Source organism: Nannospalax galili, unplaced genomic scaffold (genome assembly GCF_000622305.1).
Source record: "Nannospalax galili isolate Female #2095 unplaced genomic scaffold, S.galili_v1.0 scaffold324, whole genome shotgun sequence".
In the NCBI taxonomy this organism is placed as follows: domain Eukaryota; kingdom Metazoa; phylum Chordata; class Mammalia; order Rodentia; family Spalacidae; genus Nannospalax; species Nannospalax galili.
The window spans coordinates 5,642,355-5,664,028 of NW_008353027.1; the positions used below are offsets into that span (position 1 = coordinate 5,642,355).

The following is a 21,674-nucleotide window of genomic DNA, read 5'->3' on the forward strand; positions in this document are numbered from 1 at the left end:
GTCATGAGAACAACCCCTATTTTCTGATTAGATTAAGATCTGCTCCACAAGATGGAATCCATACCTAGGTTGGATAGGTCATAAGCTCTAGGGGGCTTGATATTACTATTATTCTGCTAAATGGACGTAGCATTAAACCAACTCCTAATGACTTGCCATTATACCCATAAGTTAGTGCCTCTTTCAAACCACATCAGAGAAATTTCTTTTGCAGCAGATGGCAGTTGACACAGAGATCCACAACTTGTCAATGTGCAGAGAATATGAGATTGTGAAGTGCTCAGCCCCAAAGGGACACCTATACATCACATCCCTCCCTCCAAGGCTAGGGCTCACTGCAGAAGGCAGAGGGGAAAGACTGTAAGAGTCAGAGGTAGTGGATGACTGCAACGAAATGGTGTTTTCTGGACACAACAGGGCAGTCACACATACGAACTCTGTGAGCACAGGCCTAGAGATAGAACACTTTTTTATTTGTAATAGTCATTTTATTCCTCAAAAAACTCCTAATGTTATACCTTTGTTTCAACCAAGACAAAGTCTTACACAGTGCCTAGGACAGAGGAGGATTGGACAAATATTTTCAGAATAATCATGCAGTGGGTAGTGTTAGTTATCAACTTGATGGAATCTAGAATCACTTGGGAGCTAGGCCTCTTGGCATGCCTGTTAGGGATTATCTTGACTGTGTTTATTGATGTGGGATAACCCATCTTAACTATGAGCAGCACCATTCCCTGGCAAGGGCTCCCGGGCTTTATAAAGCAAAAAAAGGAAAATTGGGCATTTACTGCTCTCTGGTTCCCGACCGTGGATACAATGGTGACCATGTGCTTCAAGTTCCTGCTGCCTTATTTCTCAACCATGATGGGCTGTATCCTGAAATTATGAGCCAAAATAAACCCCTTCTCCCTTGTTTTTTTTTTTTTTTTTTTAAGACATTTTGTCACAGTCACAGGGAAAGAAACTAACAAACACAGTGGCTCAGTCCTGGTGTTGTTACCCATGTGCTTTTCCTCAATCAACAACACTGCTTACACAGAAAGAAAAACGCCAACGTCCCTGCTCTTCCTGGGCATTCATACTGAACTCTGCAGATCCATGACTCTAGCCTGCTAAGGAAGGAGGAAGCACTTGCCATTGGTTATCTAGGCAGACACTGCACCACTGCCCTTCCCTGCCCACTTTTTCATCCTGAGCTATTCTGTGGCTGCGGTACCCAATTAGGTCACTTTCCACCCTGTGCTCAAAGGGAAGCACCAGCTCTCATGGGAAGATATAGCTGATATATGACCCATTCAAATTCCTACAGTGTTGGTTACATCACTTGGTTATATCACTTCAAGAGAGACACAGGAGACTGCAGACAAAAAGACTACGTCTGTCTTTTTGCTTAGATTCTTTGAGATTGCTTAGTTCCTTAGTTTCAGAGTTCTTCAGTACTCAACAATGATGAGCAAATACCGAGAGTATCTTTACAGGGAAGAACAATCACTTAGAAGATGTGATATGGTGTCACGGTCTAAATTCTAACACACCAACCTCGAAGCTCTCAGGAGCTGGAATGACCATGTCTCCCTGCAGTATGGGTGGGAATGATCTGGACACCTAAGTTTCAGCCAGCCAGGAATACTCTTGGCTGCCAGAGAGGCAGACATGGGCCTCCAACAGGATATCAGAGCCCTCCTCAGCAGCTGCCTCATCTGCCAACCTTCCCCTTCAGCAGAGGAAACCAGCTCTGCCTTACCTGACTCTGTTCTCCTATCTTCTCTTTCCTGGGCCCTCTCAGAGGCACTGGGATTCCCGGGGAAGGGCAGGTGGCTGAAGAGGTTGTCACACAGGAGGCTGCGGCACAGTTTGGTCAGGAAGCGGAGGACATAGCCCACACTGTTCACCACAGGCAGACTCCGCAGATGCTGTTTTCCATCAAAGGAAGCAGAGACTGGAAAATCAGAGACAGCAACTCTGAGCTGGGCACTAGAGAGCAGGGCCAGTCAACCGGCCAGTGGAAGGGCTTCTGTGCATGCATTCATTTTTATTTGATTTCTAAGTGAGCTGTATTGAATTACACCTGACTCACTAATGCCCTGTTTCTGTTCTAGGATACCATCTGGGACGGAACACTGCATTTATTGTCATATACCTTTGTCTTCTCATTCTGTGACAGGTCCTCTCCCTTCTCTTGTTTCTCACGACTATAATCAGGTATTGTGAGACATGTCCCTCTATTTGGATTTATCTAATGCTTTTCTCATGACTTAGATTTAGAGGATTTAGAGGATTTAGAGGAGAAAAAGACTACAGAGACAAAATGCCCTTCACAGTTCATCAAACAGGGGAATATGATACCCACATGGCACCACTGGGGATGTGTACCACACTCCTCTACCCTGGTCTCCATATTCTAGTCCCTGAACCCAGTCACTAAGCCTGCGCACACCCAAGGAAGGACTAGTCACCACCTTCTGAAGTGGGCGTGGGGGATGCTACATTGACTTCTTCTGCATGGAAGACATGTCCCGTCTTGCCCATTGATTTCCCTATTCAGTCATTTTATTAATCTCAGAACAATTCTAATACATCTGTTTTAGCTCACAACTTGTCCGGTACTACACTACTTATTTTGTTGTTCAATGTGCCTCAGCTTTCTATAGTGATTTTGAATTCCACTTCTAGACAGTAGCCAGAATGGAGGAGCAGCACCAGTTTTCTATAGCACTGAGCTGGGTTCTTCCTGTCTCTTTCCTCACAACCCCCTCACCCCAGAACTACACACCAGCTCCAGTGTAAAGGGCACACTGGAAACCCCAGAGAGGGCATTCTGTTCCTGCCTAGGTTTCCCCAACTCACAGCAACTCCTAGTGGGCAGCCTGTTTATTTATACTGTATCTACCGAAGGTTGGTAGATGGCAGTGGCTACCACAGCTAGTAACTAGGAATTAAAAGAATCCATTTCTCTCAAATTTGATAAGGCCTTCGGTACTCACAGGCTGTTGCTCAGCCTGTGAGGTTGGGACTGAAGGCTCTTGTCCTGTGCCTGTTACAGACAAGTTAGCTGGAGAGAGGACCCAGGCTGGGTTTTGTAGCTCCTGTGGCTTCTATTTGGCACCTGCTTTTCATTTTAATGCTGCAAGAGGCTCATATTGGAAGGACCAGTTTCTTCCTAGTGTGGACACTGTCCTTTGCCTAGATAACTTTGCCTAGATAAATCTGGGTTGATATGGAAAATAGTTGCATAGTGAGGGCAGCGGTCTCAGGACTACAGCCCTGTCCATTAATTCTCTCTAAAAGCTGGCAAGTGGGGGCCAACACTGGGGGAGGACTTTCCCAATAAAGGAGCGATCTCTCTGATCCCGAGGCTGCCCCCCTGACACGGGTCAAATTGCATGAGCTTTTCCCACTGTTCTTCGTGGTGAGTGCTATGAAAAAGCAATAGGGTAGCTCCAGGCCAGGAGAGGAGAGGATCTGATAAAATCTCTCTGATCCCGAGGCTGCCCCCTGACACGGGTCAAATGCATGAGCTTTCCCCACTGTTCTTCGTGGTGAGTGTTATGAAAAAGCAATAGGGTAGCTCCAGGCCAGGAGAGGAGAGGATCTGATAAGGTAGCACCTGAACAGAAACCAAAAAAGCATTCCAGAAAGAAGCAGCAAGTGCAAAGGCCCTGAGGTGGAGCACAGTTGAAGGGTACAGGAAGAACAGAAGGGAAGCCACCCAACCGGAAATGAGAAAGAAGCCGCCTAGTCTTTGAACAGGGAGCCAGGACCCTCTCACAGAGGTCTATCAGTCCTTGTAAAGATATGAGTTTTACTCAGACAAAGGAGGCAACGAAGAGTTTAGGGCGAAGAAGGGGTATGATCTAACTTTTTAATAAACCACAGTAGTTGCTATGGGTGGTTGGATTCTGGATGTGTTTGAAAGTAACACAAAAAAACTTATTTGGGAGTTGGAAGTGGGGGATGGGAGACAGAGAGTCAAGGATGAGGATTCAGGAATCTAGTCTTGCAGTCCAGGACTGGAAGAAACTTCTCAAGCCCTGAGAACAGCCTTCTACTCACAAGCTCGCAGAGGCTCTGGATCCCAGCAGATGGAGGACAGGCCCTGGCCACACCTACTGAACCCACACCTGAATGGTTGCTTTCCTCTGCAGAGACCCTGCAACCCTCATTCCACACCTGCCCCAGGGCCTCACCTGACACCAGCTCACCGCTGTGGCCCTGCTTTACCAGGGAGAAGACCAGCTTCTGCTGGTGTGCACAGTCGATGCATGCTTGCACGGCCTGCTGCAGGACAGCTGTGGGCCTCTCAGGCCCCAGGCGCTCCGGGAGCTGCTGCAGCTTCCTCCTCTCCAGGTACGGCCCCACGTTGGCCTGCTTGTTAACATAGAGGCACACTGTGGAGACAGAGAACACAATGCCCTGGCATTGCAAGTGCATCAGGCCTGCTGGACACCTGGGGGCACTTCAAGCCTGTATCTGGTCCTGGCCTTGGAAAAGATGGACAGGGCAGACACAGGAGGACCCATTCCTCTGAGTCTGAGAAGTTAAAGGGGCAAAAAAGCTGAACACCCCAATTGACAGCAAGCTCTCAAGGGGCCTTCCATCAGCAGGCAGAGAGGCAGCTGAGTCCCTTCTGAGAAAATTACAGTGGCCCATATGGACCACATGTATTTCCAGGCCGAAGAAGTACACAATAAAACATTCCCTGTCATCCTCCAAGGAGCTACAGGCCCCATATACATAAAGCTAGTCATTTCTTTGTGGACTTGCACGAATAAAATATTGCCATACTACTAATCACCCCAGACCCTGTATGAAGTTCTAAAGGGAGTGCTACTTAAAATCTCTGAAAATAATGTTCAGTGACCATTAGTGTCCCCATGTTTTCAAGATAAATGTCTCACCATAAATTTTTGAGCACATATCCTAAATTGCATTCATTTACATTTTTAACTGTACTGTGTCCTTTTTATAGAAAAGTATCTTTTGGGGGGTGTCTTTTTGAGACAGAGTGTCCCTGTAACCCCAACTGATCTGGCACTCACTAGGGAGACCAGGCTGACCTCGATCTCATAGAGATCCGCCTGCCTCTTCCTCCTGAGTGCTGGGACTAAAGGTGTGCATCACCCCACCTGGCTAGGAAAGCATAATTTATGTAACATAAATCAACAGAAAACTGTCAGAATGTCTACAAAATTGATTTTCCCTGTTCAATAAATTTCATCAAATCACAGGAGAGCTTTATGAATTTTGAAATTCAAAAAGAAAATATGTAGCTTATAAGTCCTTTTTTACATTTTGTTTGTAGTTTTGTGTGTGTGTGCACATGTGTGTGCATTTACTTGTATGTGCATGGGCATGCCATGGCACATGTGTAGAAGTTGAAGGATGACTTGAGGGAGTCTGTTTTCTCCTTCCACCGTGTGGGTTTTGGGTACCAAACTCAGGTCATCAGGCTTGGCAGCAAGTGCCTTTACACACTGGGCCGTCTTGCCAGCCCTTGTAAGTCCTTTTTCAGGCCATTTGTACCTCTAGTTCCAGAGGTTCCAATGCCCTTTTCTGGCCTCCGTGGACACTGCACACATGCAGGGAAAACACTCATATACATAAAAGAAAAGTAAAAAATATTGGGGGAATAAAGAGCTGAGCAGCAGGACTTTGGGAACGTTAAACAGGACAGCAATGGCATACAGCTCCCATGTTCTCAAGCAAGCCTGAGTTGGTTGCTGTTATGACCGCTTTGATGAAGAAACAGAGAGGTTGAAGCACTCAGAAGACGGCTCAGATCTGCAGTCTGGTGCAACAGGGAATTAGACATGATTTCCTCGAACACAAGGGCTCTTTTCACTCCCTGGGGCTGCCCTCCTTCCCTAATCCCAGATGATAAGGAAAGTAATTTATAACAGGCCTTTGTGCCAGTCACTTTGCACAAAGAGAAACAGTGGGTAATGATGTGGACCCTGCCCTGCCAGGTGCTGAGATGAGACCTCAGGCTGTGAGAGACCTGAGGGAAGAGCAAAGAATGCTCACGCTAGGATACTGGCAGGAAAAGCAGGCAGTGAGGGCTTTCTGGAAGGTAATGCCTGAGCTGAGCTATAAGGAAGAAAACAGTCCCTATGCAGTCCCTATGGCCAGCCCTGGTGACTGGGAGAATAGTACTGACCTACCTGTGAGCGCCTGTGGGGCTGCCAAGCTGGGAATGGTGGCTGCGTCCTGAGGAATGGAGCTGAGGTCAGGCTCTGGGGTACTCCGTGGGGGTGACAGGGCCAAGGGAGTCATAAGTACCCGAGGCTTGATCTGCAAGAGAGTCCAACTGATGAGTGAAAAATCTAGAAATGCTCTCTATATCATTCCAGGATCTTTCCTGGACATCAGCTAACTGTTGCTACTCTTTCATGCTTCCGCACCTTTCTGTGCAGCTTTGGGAAATGAGCATCAGAGTCAAGTTCGTGTTTAAGATTCGTATTTGGATTACATTCAGAGGATAGCTGTATAACACATCCTTACAGTAACTCTACCCAGAAAGCAACAGCACCAGGCAGTAGATGTAGGAAAATGCAGAGGCTGATGAGTTGAAATCCATGAGCCTCCTGCGTGAAGGGTACAGACAGAGAAACGTCCACATCCTGTCTTCTGTGGACTCTTCTAGACAGGGTCTTTCCTATGTCTACCTGGAGATGAACCCTGAAGCTCTCCACACTCTCTGTTGAGCACTCAGCTCACAAATAATCACTGGCTCCCACTGGAAAAGAGAGCAGGGACATTCTCCAAGCACCTGGCAAGCTTCTTGGTGTTGATTTCCTATAGTAGACTGTCAGAGGTGGTCTGGATGGAGACAGAAATAGGCAGCCACCACTGTGAAGGTCTCCCCTGAAACCACACACAAGGAGCTGAAATTTGTATCTATGCAATTAGGCCAAGACTGGTTGATGATATCAGATCAGCAAGTCATTTGTACCTGGCACTAGGTTAGGTCAGAAAGATGGACAGCAGTGGAGGGGGTAAGAGGGAACAGATGTAGATACAATATGAAAATACAATAAACCAGTCTACTTCTCTTCACCAGTAACCTATATATGGACCCCACTCCAGTAGAATCAAATCTGTTTCTAGGAGTGGAACCCAGGCATCAGAAGTTTGGAAAGATTCTCAGAGTCTAGCACCCAGTTCAGTTCAAGGGTCATTGCTCAACCCCCAAGATTTTCAAGTTCCTGGGGGCTCATCAAAATGCCTGCTCTGTTTCAGTTTTGTGGCAGGATGTGGGATTCTGCATCTAAGGAGCCCCCAGATGAGGCATCACTGCGGATCCATGGGCCACACTTCAGGTCTTATATTCTGCTGTTAACATATGTGAAATCCATATCCTGACTTTTTTCCTGGACTTACTTTTAGGGTAGACTAATAATATTCATGGAGAAATAGTATTCCAACTGCTAGTTATCTTACTGGTCTATATTCATTACTGTATTCATTGAACAAATACATACTGTGATCCTGTTTCATACCAGACATTCCTCTAGTTGCTTGAGAATGCAGTGGGGAATAAAGCTGACAAAAAAGAGATGACCTTTGCCCTCCTGGAGCTAATATCGTAATGGGGGGGGGACAAAGTATGCACTATAGAATGTTAGAAAGCAAGAAGAGCTGGGGCAGGCAATGAAGAGGGGAGGCTGCTGAGAAGTGCAACTAAGAGGTGTGCTTGGTGAATTTTAAAACAGAATGGCTTGGGTGAGATTATATAACAAGAGTCTAAGGGAAGAATATTCCAGATAATGAGAACATCAAATGTCATGGTCCTGAGCAGGAGTAGAGAGGCCAGAGTGAAAGGGAACAGAGTGAAATTGGGCAGCGCCTCGGAGGACAGGAAAGGCTACTGACTTTCACTCCAAACCCTTTGAATAAATAGGCACACAACAGGCACTAAACTAGTAACATTTAAGTCTCCTTGAGCCTTGTGTTGAGCAGAGGCTGGAAGGAACAAAGTTGGAGGAGAACTAATCTAGAGGAGACAAGAGGTGGCTGTAGGTTAGGTGAGGGAGCAGAATGGAGGTGAGGAGTGGTGAACAGTTTTGGGATGCATTTGAAGGTGGAACCAACAGGTCTTAGCAGCACACTGTAATATGTCTAGGAAAGAAAAAGTCATAATTAACTCTGAGGATTTGAGCTAGGAGGCCACAGGTCGCATAAGGGTTTTTGAAATAGAGAAGGTAGAGTTGAGGAGCTGAATGTGTCAACTTGAAGATGCCATCTAGACATCCTAGTGGAGATATTAGATAGTCACCTACAGTCAAGTTGGAGATCTGGGACAAAGTTAAAATGGAGACATAAAACTGGCAATCTTTGATATAGAGTTAATACTTCAGGCCATGGCAACCAGAAGATCATCAGAGAAATTAACACATATGGGGAAAAGAAGGATCCAAGAGCCCACTAAGACCTCAACACAAAAAGGCTAGCGTGGTGAGGAAGAACTAACAAAAGAAAGGAGAAAAGAGCTGGTGGGATGGGAAGAAAACCACAAAATGTAGGCTCATGGAAGCCTGTGGAGAAAGTCCTATACTAGTCACGTTTTGTTGCTGTGATAAAGTATCATGCCCGAAAGCAACTTAAGGAAAAAGAGTGTTTGCTTATGATTCCAGAATGGTAAAGTCCATAATAGAAGGGCAAGGCATGACAGCAGGAAGCCAAGAGAGCATATTTCCAACCACATGCAGCAAGCAGAGAGCCCATTGGAAGTGAGGTGAGGCTATAAACTCTCCAAGCCCACCCCCAGTGATGTACTTCCTCCAACAAGGTTATACGTCTTAAAGCTTCCATAACTTCCCCAAATAGCACCACCAACTGAGGACCAAGTATTCAAACACAGGAGGCTGTGGGGGGCATTTCTCATTTAAAATATCCAAGTGCCTTAAAAAGAAGAGTAACTAACCATGTTCAGCGCTTAGAGTAGACAAACGTTACTGGGAGGGGTCTTTAGATTTAACAATTTAGTAATAAGGCAGGTTGTGGGATTGAGGCTCTAATGGCAGGGGAGGAGGGAACAGAAAAACAGAATGAATAAGGACTTGGTACAGTGTTAGAAGGGCTTAAGAGCTAGTAGTGAAAGAGAAAAGGACCTGGAAGTATGACTGAAGAGATGTGCTTTGGTTTGAATTTTTTTCTTATTTAGTGAGTTGCTTTTTATTTTATGTGTATGCATGTATACCTGAGTGTACGTATAGGGACCCCATTCACCCAGGGCCCAACAGAGGCCAGACGAGGACATTTGGTGGTTGTGAGCTGCCGGATGTGGGAGCTGGGAACCAAACCTGTGTCTTCCACAAGAACAGCATGTGCTCTTAACTACTGAGCCATCTCTCTAGTCCCTAGTTTTTTGAAACGGTCTCACACTGTAGCCTAGGCTGACCTGAAACTCACTATGTAACCCATGATAGCCTCAAACTTGCTGGGATTACAGGTGTGTCCCATCACACCTAGCTGGGTTGAAATTTTAAAAAATAATTTGGTTTATTTTTTATTTTGCCTGCATGTATGTAAATATCCCACATGCATGCAATGTCTACAATGTCCAGAAGTGGGTGTCAGATCCCCTGGAACTGGAATTACAGGTGGCTGTTAAGTGCCATGTGGGTGCCAAGAACTGAACTCTGGTTCTCTACAAGAACAGGCCTCTTAACTGCTGAGTCATCGCTCCAACCCCGGGTTGAAATTTTTAAATGAAATGATTCCTACTGGAATCAACTTGGGAAATGAGGGACAGAAAGGCCTTGGAGTCAGGAAGTAAAGTTAACATTTGAAGAGTTTGCCATTAAGGGAGAAGAGATCTGACTATAGCAATGGGGAAAGTGGGAGTGAAAAGATTTATTTGCCCCACAATGAGATGCCATCTTGTAGGGAAAACAAAATAGCAATGTTAGCAAGGTTGTGGGGAAACTGGAACTCTTGACTGTTGGTAGGAATTCGGAATGGTGGGGTTGTCATGGAAAACTTTTTTAAGGAAAGAAAGGTCCTTGGAAAATAAAAAACAGCCATCAGGTAGCCCAGCAATTCAGCATATACTCTTAGGAAAGAGGCAGAGTCTCAAAGAAACATCACAACAGTTTTACAGGAATACCGTTTACAATACTAAGATGTCAAATGCATACAGAAAGTACAGTGGAGTTCCCAGGGGCTGGGGCAGGAGGAAATAGGGAGCTATTCAGAGTTCTGAGCTTCATTTTTGCAAGACGGAAAAGCTCTAGAGATTGGTTGCGCAATGTGACCCTAACTTACCACGCTCAACTGTTTGCTTAGAAATGGTTACATTTAATTTCATGTCATGTGGAGGTGCTGCTTCTTCTTTTTTTTTTTTTGGTCTTTTTAAGACACGGTCTCTCTGTAGCCCCAGCTGGCCTGGAACTCACTATGTAGACCAAGCTGGCCTTGAACTCACAGAGTCTCGCATGCCTCTGCCTCCTGAGTTCCGGGACCAAAAGCATGTGCCACCATGCCTGGCCTATATGGAGTTTTTAATCACAATTTTAAACATTTTTAAAATTATTTATGCATTTTATTTTTATTTTATGTGTATGAGTGTTATGCCTGCATGTGTGTAAGTGCACTCATTCAGTGCCCACAGAGGAAAGAAGGCATCGGATCCCCCTGGAACTGGAGTTGCTGGTGGTTTTTAGTTGCCATGTGGGTGCTTGGATTTGAACCTGGGTCTTCTGCAAGAACAGCCATTGCTCTTAAACTGCTGAGCCATCTCACCAGCCCCACAATTGTAAACATTTTAAAAGTTTTTTTTGTTCTTTGTTTTCAGAGTGGGAGAAGTGTCTTAATGCTGATGACAATAATCCAGTAGAGGAGAAAGGTTGACAGTATGGGGCGTGAACTGCTGGCCTAAGGGTTCAGCGTGGATGGGTGGAGGAAGGAGGGGTGTGCTGTGAGGACCACAGGACCTTTCATGGCCTGCACCAGGAAGGCAGGCAGAATTGAAGGCGTGTAGGTACTAGGTGGATGGTGGAGGCGGAAGCGTGTAGAATGGCTTTTCTGGAGGTTTCTAATCCCTTCTTTGTACCAGAAGCTGTGTAGGGATGTGGGCATGTTAATGAATCAGAGCAGAGGGACAGGGAATGAGTGTGGCTAGTGAGCGACACCGAAGACGCAAAAAAAGAAGAAAAATACATTTGAAATTAGATCGGCCAACAGCAAGCACCGCGACTGCACAGTACAGAGTTGGGGTCCCTTGAGGGACCCCTGTATTAATCCAAAGCTTCCATTAACAGGAGAGAGTTTCTTTCATTCTGAGTGTAGCATTTGAAAAAATTAAAGGACCCATGAAGCAACACATTATTAAATACTGTAAAAATAATTTCAAAGAAATCTCATTAGTGGGAATAAGAGCTCAGAAAACTGATTTAATCACCGAGATTTTGATGTGGCTTCCTCAGCTATTTCCCGTGACACGGCAGCAGCCCTGCTTACCCTAGGGGTTCCCAACAACCTTTGTATGAATGCTATCCTGTTCCTGGTTTGTGATGGAAAGGCTGGTGTAGAGTGGCCCCAAGGGCTTCAGGCAGCGGAGAAAATCCTGCTTAGTCCTCCTTCCCCAACTTTCAGTCCATGAACCCTCTACCTACAGGTAACAACACTCACCAGGAAAACAGAATTGGCCAATTAGGACTTATTTACCCTGTGATCTTCAACTAAATCAGCGTGAAAGTCTTTATGTTCCTTCCCTAGAAAGATTGATGATGATAATGACCTGAGCATCACATGAACCTCATATCAACCCTAACATCTAATGCTTGCTCATATATATATATATATTGTTTTTGGTTTTTATTTTTGTCTTTTTGAGACAGGGTCTCCCTGTAGCCCCAGCTGACCCGGAACTCACTATGTAGACCAGGCTGACATTGAACTCATAGAGATCTGCTTGCCTCTGCCTCCCAGGTGCTGGGATTAAAGGAGTGTGTCACCAAGCCTGGCTTTCTATTATATTTATTAAAGTGGGATTTGTCCACTGAACCCATTTTGAACTACCATTAGGTGTCACTTCTGCTTTTTATTCCTACTATTTCTGCCTAAGTGATATAATCACAGGGATTTGATGAGTCAGCTGGTTGTAAGTAAAACCTTCCTTATTCACCCCACCTCTCAAACAATTGCTGGGACTTTAAAACAAAGAAGAAAACTCATGCAAACTATGGGCAGTACTACGGTGTGACTGTGTCCCCAAGGACTCATGTGCTAGGGACGTGGTCCTCCATGTATTTATAGATTAGGGAAACTTTAAGAGGTGGGCTCTAATGGAGGGTGGTTAGGTTAGTGGGGCATCTCATGGAGTGAGTTCTTCTCCATGAGAACAGGTTATTTTAAAAATAGTGAGCCTGGGGATTGAAGAGAACACTGGCTGCTCTTGCAGAGGACCCAGGTTCGATTCTCAGCACCCACATGGCAGCTAACAACTGTCTGTAACTCCAGTTCCAGGGGATCCGATGCCTTCTTCTGACCTCCACGGGCATTGCATGACACGGATGCACTTAACCTACATGCAGGCAATACACGCATACACATAAAATAAAAATAATAAATAAAATTTAGAAAAATAGGGCTGGAGAGATGGCTCAGCGGTTAAGAGCACTGGCTGCTCTTGCAGAGGATCCAGTTCCTTAACTTCAGTTCCAGGAAATCTGGCATCCCTCTTTGTGCCTCTGTGGGCATTACATGACATGGGTGCACTCATGCAAGCAAATCACTCATACACATAAAATAAAAATAAGTAAATAAATAAATGAATAGCCTATTGCAAGCCTGTGGAGATAGCTCAGTCAATAAGGTGAGTGCTTTCCAAGAATGAGGACATGAGTTTGATCTCCAGAACCCGTTCTTAAAAAAGTAAAGCTGGGTGTGGTAGTGCACACTTGTAATTCCAGCACTAGAGAGGTGGAGACAACTAGATCCCTGGAGCTCCCTGACCAGCCTGCCTAGTCTACATGGTGAATTCTAGACCAGTGAGAGACCCTGTTTCAGCAACAAGAACAGGTGGACAGCACCTGAAGGACAACACGCAAGGCTGCCTGCTGGCCTCCACATGCACATACATATGCATGCATACCTGCACTCATATGTGCACCCACACACACACACATAAAATAGCCTGGTATAAAAAAGGGAGCCACACCCCTGATTTTAGAAAAGTCCAGAGATAGCAGAGCATAGATGTGAGGTGTATCACCTGTGAACATGATGCGAGCCATCACCCCAGCCCCAGATGTTCTGTGGAAGGGCATTTGTCTTTGCTATTCTTGCCTTGGGTTTGTTGTTGTTGTTGTTGTTTGTTGTTGGGTTTTTTTTTGTCTTTTTTGATTGGCTTGTTTTTATTTTGTTATTTTTCTGGGCAAAAATAAAGAAAAATGCTCATATATTGGTTTCTAATATCATTCTTTAATAAAAAGAGTTGGGGCTCCTAGCAGAAATTGCTGATCTCAAGATGAGGGCAGGGAATATACACGGTAAACGTGAAGTATCTTGTAGTGCCGGAAAGTAATAAGACACTAACAAAAAGCACTAGTGATCGAAGTGTTTCCTAAAGAACAGGTACTGACTGAAAGAGTCATCAGCCAAGTCTGGACCACCAGGAGCAACAGAGAAACAATTATGACACTTAGTATACAACAAATATCCATGAGTCCATACAGCTATAAATAAGTGATTGATGAAATAAATACATAGGGGGAGTAAATAAATCTCTGGTGCATAAAAATTTCATGACTCCTGTAGATTCTCCCAAGTAGGTGAACACAATTCCCTGTTCTTTAATGGTGCGTTGTGTGTAATGGCTTCATTCTAAATAGTATAATACAGCAATGGGGAAGGGGGAGTACCATTTACAGTGGGGACATTTGATGGATACCACCGTAGCCAGGCTCAAAATTCATCCAGCAGTGGTGTTGACACTATGTATTCTGGATACGATGCAATGGGCACTTCTCGGATCTTATCCCATACCCAGTGTAATCCAGAGGAAAACCACTAGACAAATTACAACTGTAGAGCATTCTATAAAACTCCTCAAAACTGTTCAAGTCATCGAAAATAAGGAAAATTTAAGCAACGTTCACAAACCAGAGGAGTGTAATGAAATACGATGACCACATGTAATGTAGTTTAATGGATGGAATCCTGGAATGGAGTTAGAGAAACTCAGAACGGAATAAAATAGGAACTTCATTATGACAATACATTACTACTGCTCACTAGTTGTGACAAATGTGCCATCATAGCAAAGCATGTTAACGGTGAGGGGAAGGAGCTGCAGACAGGCGGCATCTCTACCTAGCCTAAAGTACAGATTATATTGAAAATAGTAAGAGCAGAATGTGGTTGAGTAAATGGGGTAAGTGGAGTGGAGGGAGAAAGAAGCCTCTTCCTGGCAGGATGAAACCAAAAGAGTCCCTGCCCAGGATGCCTTGCCTGACTCACAGGAGAAGCCAACAACTCTGATGTTCTACAACTGGCACCTTTACCTGCAGTTCAAAAACCTCAAACAGCTACGTGACTGCTTATCCAGGACGTGGCTGCCAGTGGCTATTGCAGAAGTAGGAGGTACCCTTCAGCGAGGAAGAAGAGCTTTGTCTACAATGCTCTCCTTAGAGACACATTTCTCCCAGGCATTCACATTCTTTCTTCATTCAAAAGTCCCAAAGGTGACACCTTAGGGAAGTCTTAGGGAAGTCCAGATAGGGAAGTTGAATAATTCACCTTTTTTTTTTTTTTTTTTTTTGTCTTTTTGAGACAGGGTCTCCCTGTAGTCCCAGCTGACCTGAACTCACTATGTAGACCAGGCTGGACTTGAATTCACAAAGATCTGCCTGCCTCTGCCTCCCAAGTGCTGGGATTAAAGTCGTGTGCCACCACCACCTCAGACTTTATTCTAAAAATCTGCCTGGTAAAAAGGCAAACTAATTCTAATAACAAAAAGTTTGTGACTAGTGACCTAATTCCATTCCTAGGGGTCAGCCTGCAACTGGGTGTACCCCTACATTTTTACATCAAGGAGAGATCAAACACCCAAGAGATGGAGGGGCAGTATCTTTTCACATTGAGACCTGCTTCAGTCAAATCTCACACCCTAATTTAATGGCCTTGCCTTAGCGCTTTCCTAGGAAAATAAAATTATCTAAGTACAGTGTACTGCAGACACCAGAATGAAGTCAGAGGGGCTGCTTGGAGGTGGAAGGGAAGTACTTTTCAGGGATGCAACTGAGGTGGAAGGAGAATGCTGGGAATTCTCCCACCAGCTCTGTGATGGGTTGAGATTCTCCCCTGAGTCTGCAGGTACTGAAGAGGGCTGCTAGCCTGCCTGGGTTGGGGAAGGAAGGTTATTTAATGGCCTCCTGACCCAGAGAAGCCAAGGAGTCGAGAATGAAGACTGATTCTGTACTCTGTGGGCACTGAGAGAAGGGAAAGGAGAACAAACACCAAGACAGGCTAATGTGGAGTTCAGAAACCAGATGTGTCCACAGGAAATGCTGCCCATTGGGCCCTGTGACCCTACAACTTTCATTAGAAACCACAGATTTCAAGGGATGCTTGGTATGGCTGCCCAAGGATGTCCTGCTGGATAACTTTTCACAACTTCATGCTCACATACACCTGCAGAACAGAAGTTTGGGTTTGTGCTTTGTACAGCCTTTTCCTGCCCACTTAAAGACTTCAGTGCTCTCTACAACCATGAAATGTAAGGAAAATGAACCTGCTGCTCTTGGGAGAGTCTCTGAACTGAGAACTAAGTAACTGACCAAGATGCCAGGAGGAGAGAATTTCTTTTGAAATGAAGACAGCTGTTGGCCTGATGGGCTGCGGCTCTTAGAAACCACAGTGTCAAGAGGTTTGTTTTCTTTTCCTTTTCTTCCTTTTTTTTTTTTTTGCTTCCTTTGTCAAGGTGGAAGAGGACAGTGAGTCTCAGTGGTGAGTAGACCCCAGAAATATGTCAGCAGGCCAGAGGTTAAGAGAAAGACTGCTAGATGGGCCCTGGGAGGGGGATGACCCCTGAACTCCAGAGGACTGACATCTGCCCTCCAGTTTGATTCTTCCTTTTCTGCCTACAGCTCACCCATGTTAACCTCAAGTCTCAGAAACAGTTAAAGGTCCCCAGTGTCAACTGGACTCCTTCAGGAAGAGAGACACCTATGTCATTCTTGGATCAGAGAGAAAGCTCCCACATGTGCAGGGACAGAGGGGACTGACAGAGCCACTGGGAGTGATATCAGACAATGTCATCTGGCCTGGACCCAGGACACAGTCAGCAGGAAGAGGCATCCTCAGAATTCCTCAAAAAAAATCCCAACAAAGACTCAAAATCATATTATTACATGATTACTAATAGCAGTATGAAGCTATTATAATGTCATTATTGATATAAGAATTTTATTTTGACAATTTAATATAGGCATAGAATGTATTTTGATCATATTTACTCCAATTTCCCTTTTTTACCCTCCTCCCACTCCCTCTGGAACCCTTCTTCCCAACAAGTCCCCCAACCACTTTTATATCATTTATTTATTTATTTATTGAGACGGGGGTCTCACTGTGCTACACAGACTGCAGGAGTCCTCCTGCTTCTGGGGAGTCAAGAAAACAACAGACACGGACCACTGTCCTCAGCTCCAAGAAGTACTTTTCCCTAGTAATAAAATACAAGGTCTTTAGGGTCAGACTAAGTAAGATCATATCCTGCTTGGTCAGGATTTTTTTTTTTTTTATAAACAAATTCTGGTTCCCCAACTGTGACCCAGATAGTTAAAATTGCAATTAGTGGCCACTTGGTAAATGGAGTGAGACTGTACAACTTCCTTATTAGCTCTTCCACAACTAGAGTCCTGTCATTTGTGGTAAAATGGGGTGTCAGGGTCTGGGGAGATTGTCGGAATAAAGCTGGGGAGACTTGTCCATTGGTAATTTTCACTCGGGTCATAGCCCTCAGGGGGCAGGAAGAAGGCAGAACAGAAGAGTGAAGCTTTCAGTACCTTTCCTCAGAACCTGTACTGGATCCCTCGCTCTGTCAGAGAAAAGGGCTACCCTGTTCCAGCCCTCCAAATGGAATTCCCAGGGTCCAGCAATGGTGTGGTAACTGAATGGATAACAACTGTCCTAAGTCAGTTTCAGAGACCAGAGAAACAATTCTAAGGTCAGTATTGTCATGAACAGAAGAGGTTTCCTTTGTCAGAAAAAGGGCCTGACAGAAGACATTAACCTCTGTTTATTCAAGAAGAGCTTTGTTTTGTTTTGTTTTGTTTTTTTGGTCAGGGTCTCACTCTGTAGTCCAGCTTGCCTGGAACTTGCAATGTAGGCCATCTCAGGCCTGGATCTTACAGATCCACCTGCCTCTGCCTCCTGAGTGCGGTGATTAAAGGTGTGTACCACCATAATGGATAGAGGAGCAGCAAGAGGGGGAGAAGGAGGAAGAGAAGGAAGAGGAGGGGGAGGAGGAGGAACAAGAGGAGGAGCAGGAGGAGGAAGACTTGAGTTGGGTTACCAGTACCCATGTGGGGCAGCTCAACCCACATATAGGCACACATAATTAAAAAGAAAAGTAAATGCTAAAAAACAGAAGCCAAGGACCCAGAAGTAACTAAATAACCAATCTTCCTCTCTGCTACTGTTTTTCTTTCAGCACTGGAAGAATTGAGAGTGCATAGGTGATAAAGAGGTTGAATTCATTACCTGTTCTTTCTGCTGACCTGAAATAATTTCCATACATTTTCCTAAATATATGAGAGTTAACTGCCAATTTGCATTTTGGTTTCAGTATTCAGGTCTTGAGATAGAAACATAAGGCTTGACTTCAAGAAAAAAATAAATGGAGAAAAACTACTGAAACTCATTTTCTATAACCAACACCCTGAGCCCCAGTGCTGAGCCTCTGTCCCAGAAGACTTTTCTACACCTTTTGACACTGGCCTGCTCACAGCATTAATTTAAATGTCTCAGGCATGTCATTTGCTTCCATTAAATAAACAATGAATGAGTTCTAGAAAGTGGCTTCAAGGGCCTCGGTGGTGGGAACAGTCAAAGCTCATTGTCTGACACTCTGATTAGACACTAGGTTTAATAACATGTTAGGCCTTGTCCGTCACATGCTCCGCTGAGAGACTTACTTCTCCCCCCACCGTGCTTGTTCGACTCCCCATCTTCATGGAGCAGCAGTGCTCTGCCCAACCCCTGGTACCCAGCCCCACTCTATTCTGGAGAAGGAGATCATGGAGACGTACCTTGTACCCAGGTTTCCGCCCCCTCTTCTTTGCCATCTTCACTGCTGGTAAAGAGCCCGTGGAAGCAGAGTAAAGATTATGCACTGCCATCTTCACAGGTGTGGAGTGAAGTGGGGGCCGGCCTCGCTTCCTCCCAGGGATCTTCTCCCTCTGCATCTCCACTGGTGCCAGTCTTACAGAATGAGGTGACAAGTCACACATGGGCAGGAAAGGTGCTGGGAATGAGTCCAGACAGAAAGCAAAACAAAATCAGAAGTGTTTGTTTAGTTTTCGAGGCAAACAGATCCGATTTGATGATTTGGGTATACCTACTTGAAGGAGAAGCTCGCATATGAGAAAGCAGGCGGCAATTGTGGATATTTACAGCCTACAGGTCCCTAGCAGTTACTGGGCCCCCAGTGTAACTTCAAGATGGTGAGTTTCCAGGGAGTTACAATGAGGAAGGGGTACTGACTAGGTGAAGAAGACAATAGACTCCTGGCCCCATGTACAACTGATAGATTGGCAGTCACAAGATGACTTTGTGTGGAGGGAGGTCTGGACAGGGAAAAAGAGAGAGGAGAGACAAATAATGCCTAGCTAGTGTAAAAACCCAGAGGGAGCCTGGCATTGTGGCCCCAGCCTCGGGAGACAAAGGCGGCGGATCTCTCTGAGTTCAAGGTCAGGCTGGTCTACATAGTGAGTTCCAGGTCAGCTGGGGCTAGAGGAAGACCCTGTCTCAAAAAGACCAAAAAAAAAAAACCCAAAAAACAAAAAACCCAGAGGGAATCATCTTAGTCCAAATTACACATATAATATCTCTACATGAACCCATGTGTATAGCTAAAGGCTACATAACAATAAACAGTGCCAAGCAGGAGACTCTTTCCCTTGAGCTGTTGGCCAAGGTAGTCCAAGAGACTCCCAAAATGACACAGGCTATTGCCACAGGCCTTGATTGCCTCCCAGAACTTGAAAGTAAGACCCCATCGCTGATGAGAGGACATACTTCGAACACAGGATTTGGAGCAATGGAGTTGGTATTGACCTGAAAGCCACTTACCTGAAGACTAGCTCTCATAGCTTTGGAGAGCACTACACAAGCTGCTAAGGGAGAACATCGATCAATGATCCCCAGCTTCAGGGTCTAATAACCACATCAACGGCCAGAACAGCAAATGACATTGGCACAGTAGTGTCACCTTTATCTTGAAGGTAATCAACAGCTACCTAATTGGACATAAAGCCCACTCAATGAGAGCAAACTCATGTGTCGTACTGTAAACATAGCCAAATACACATGGCTGGAGAGGTCTTACATATTAGAGAAAATTCCAAGGATGTCACATCCCTAGACAAATATGATTTCTTACTATGTGCAAAATACGGATCCTTCTATTTACAGACAAGTATCCCAGTCACCACTCATCAAAGAAGCTTCTTTTGTAACAGATGGAAACTATTACAAAGTTCCACAACAGGTCACACACAGACATTGTCTATGAATTGTTCAAGCCTAAGTGGCACATCTAAATGCAACCTCTACACCTAAGGCTCACAGAACATAGAACAAAGTGTAAGGAGGACACTAATGCATCTCTCAGTTCTCATCAGTGAAGCTCCCTCATGCAACAGAGGACCAGGAACACAAAAGGTCACAAATGGCCAAAGCATGGAGAGTAAGAGTCTGCAGAGTGTGGGTCCTTGGACAGGACTTCTGTATTAAACAACACCCACCCAGGGCTCAGGGACCATTGCAGAAGGTGGTATGGAAAGATTGTAAGAGCCAGGGAGGAGGTTCACCATATGGAAATAGAGTCCTACAAGCGCCTAGGACCTTGCTCATATGAACCTACAGCAGTGGTGTCAGCATGCAGAAGACCATGCAAACTCAAGCAGACAAAACCCAGCACAGAACTATGGAAATGGGCAACAAGCCCCAATCTTAGCCAAAGAATTATTGGCAGCTGATTACTGCTGGGTGAGGAAGAGCTGATTTTCTTAAAGGGAGGGACTCCAGATAGGCTGACTAGACCCCAGTGGATGAACTTGCACTGAGGGACATCTGGGGACACTAACTTGACACAGTAGGCTTGAACACAAATAATATAATATATGAATTCCAGTGAGGTGGGGAACTATGGGAGGGTGCCAATGAAGGAAAGGGTATAAAGACAATTAAAATTGATGAAGATGTTCTGTATGAAATACACAAAAACTCAGTTAAAAAAACTACAAAAAAGATGGCTTTGTGCTTCAGTTTATCAGTTCTTTGAACTAATAAGATAATATTACAATAGTATTTAAATATTATCTGTAGTATTTCTATATTTGTAATGTTAATGCAAATATTTTATATAAATCAAGTCAATACATTAAATTATACCATCGTATTAAACAACATAGTATTTAATAACCTCAGCCATTGCCTCATATTTACTCCCACCCCTTTGGTGGATTATAAATTGCCATGACCTCTTTCTCCCTTGGAAGTAATTTAACAGCACAAATGAACTGCTTTAAAGTCAGTGGTATTCTTCAGCCAAAATATGGACAGAGATTTACATACAGAGACATTCATTTTAACACTAGTTAGAACTGAAAAATAATTTTAGTTGGACTTGTACAAGTCATAAGGCCTCAAAGTTGTGGGTTCTATAAGCATTTTACTACTTTATTGGTGTGATGGATCACCAACTACTTAAAATATTTATATGCAAAAAAGAATATATACAATAGTGAACTGTAACCCGGAATTGTAAACCCTCCCCCCTCAAATAGCTATTGCTCAGGATATTTTAAGAAGCAATAGAAAACAAAAACAAAAACAAAAACAGAACACCCTGCCTAGCAAATAAAGTAGAGAGAAATCAGGGAAGACACCCTATGTCAACCTCTGTCCTCCATATATACACACATGTACTCCTAGCCACACATACATTAGCCCACTCACATGCAAATCAACACTGACACACACATGCATACCACATACACAAAAAGATATGGTGGTGTCCACCTTTAATTGTAGCACTGGGGAAGCAGAAAGATGTGGATCTCTGTGAGATCCAGGACAGCGTCATAGTGAACTCCAGGTCGGCCAGGGATACACAGTGAGACCTTATGTCCACAAATAAAAAAGAAAACAAAGGACCAATGTGGTAGATCTAGCACTAGTATGTCTGATACACGGTAGACACATAATTACATGTGAAATGAGCAATAAAGATAATTTAAGATAGCAAATTCTAAACTTAAAATCAAGGTTTGTGAATACTTTCAATCATCTAAAGAACACTTGATAATATGCTGTTTCTACACGAACGAATGTGTTATTCTCACACAAATTAATAACTCCCTATGTTGACTAAATTCCCTCCAAATCTTACAAACCTCAACAAAAAAAAAAAAAAAGGAAAACCAAAAGCAAACTTAAGG

General features: G+C 44.4%; 1 protein-coding gene across 2 annotated transcripts in view; it reads right to left on the reverse strand.

Annotated features, from left to right (window-relative positions):
- Scml4 (Scm polycomb group protein like 4) overlaps window positions 1-18,469 on the reverse strand; it is a 42,905-nt gene extending 24,436 nt beyond the window's left edge. For both annotated transcript variants that reach the window (XM_017802520.2, XM_008850311.3), the window contains exons 1-4: window positions 18,261-18,469; window positions 6,165-6,294; window positions 4,191-4,391; window positions 1,748-1,942 (exon numbers count right to left, since the gene is read on the reverse strand). In XM_017802520.2, the coding sequence (XP_017658009.1) occupies window positions 1,748-1,942; window positions 4,191-4,391; window positions 6,165-6,294; window positions 18,261-18,461 (727 nt within the window). In that variant the 5' untranslated portion in view covers window positions 18,462-18,469. The remainder of the gene's footprint in view (window positions 1-1,747; window positions 1,943-4,190; window positions 4,392-6,164; window positions 6,295-18,260) is intronic.
- Between the last annotated feature and the right edge of the window lie 3,205 nt (window positions 18,470-21,674).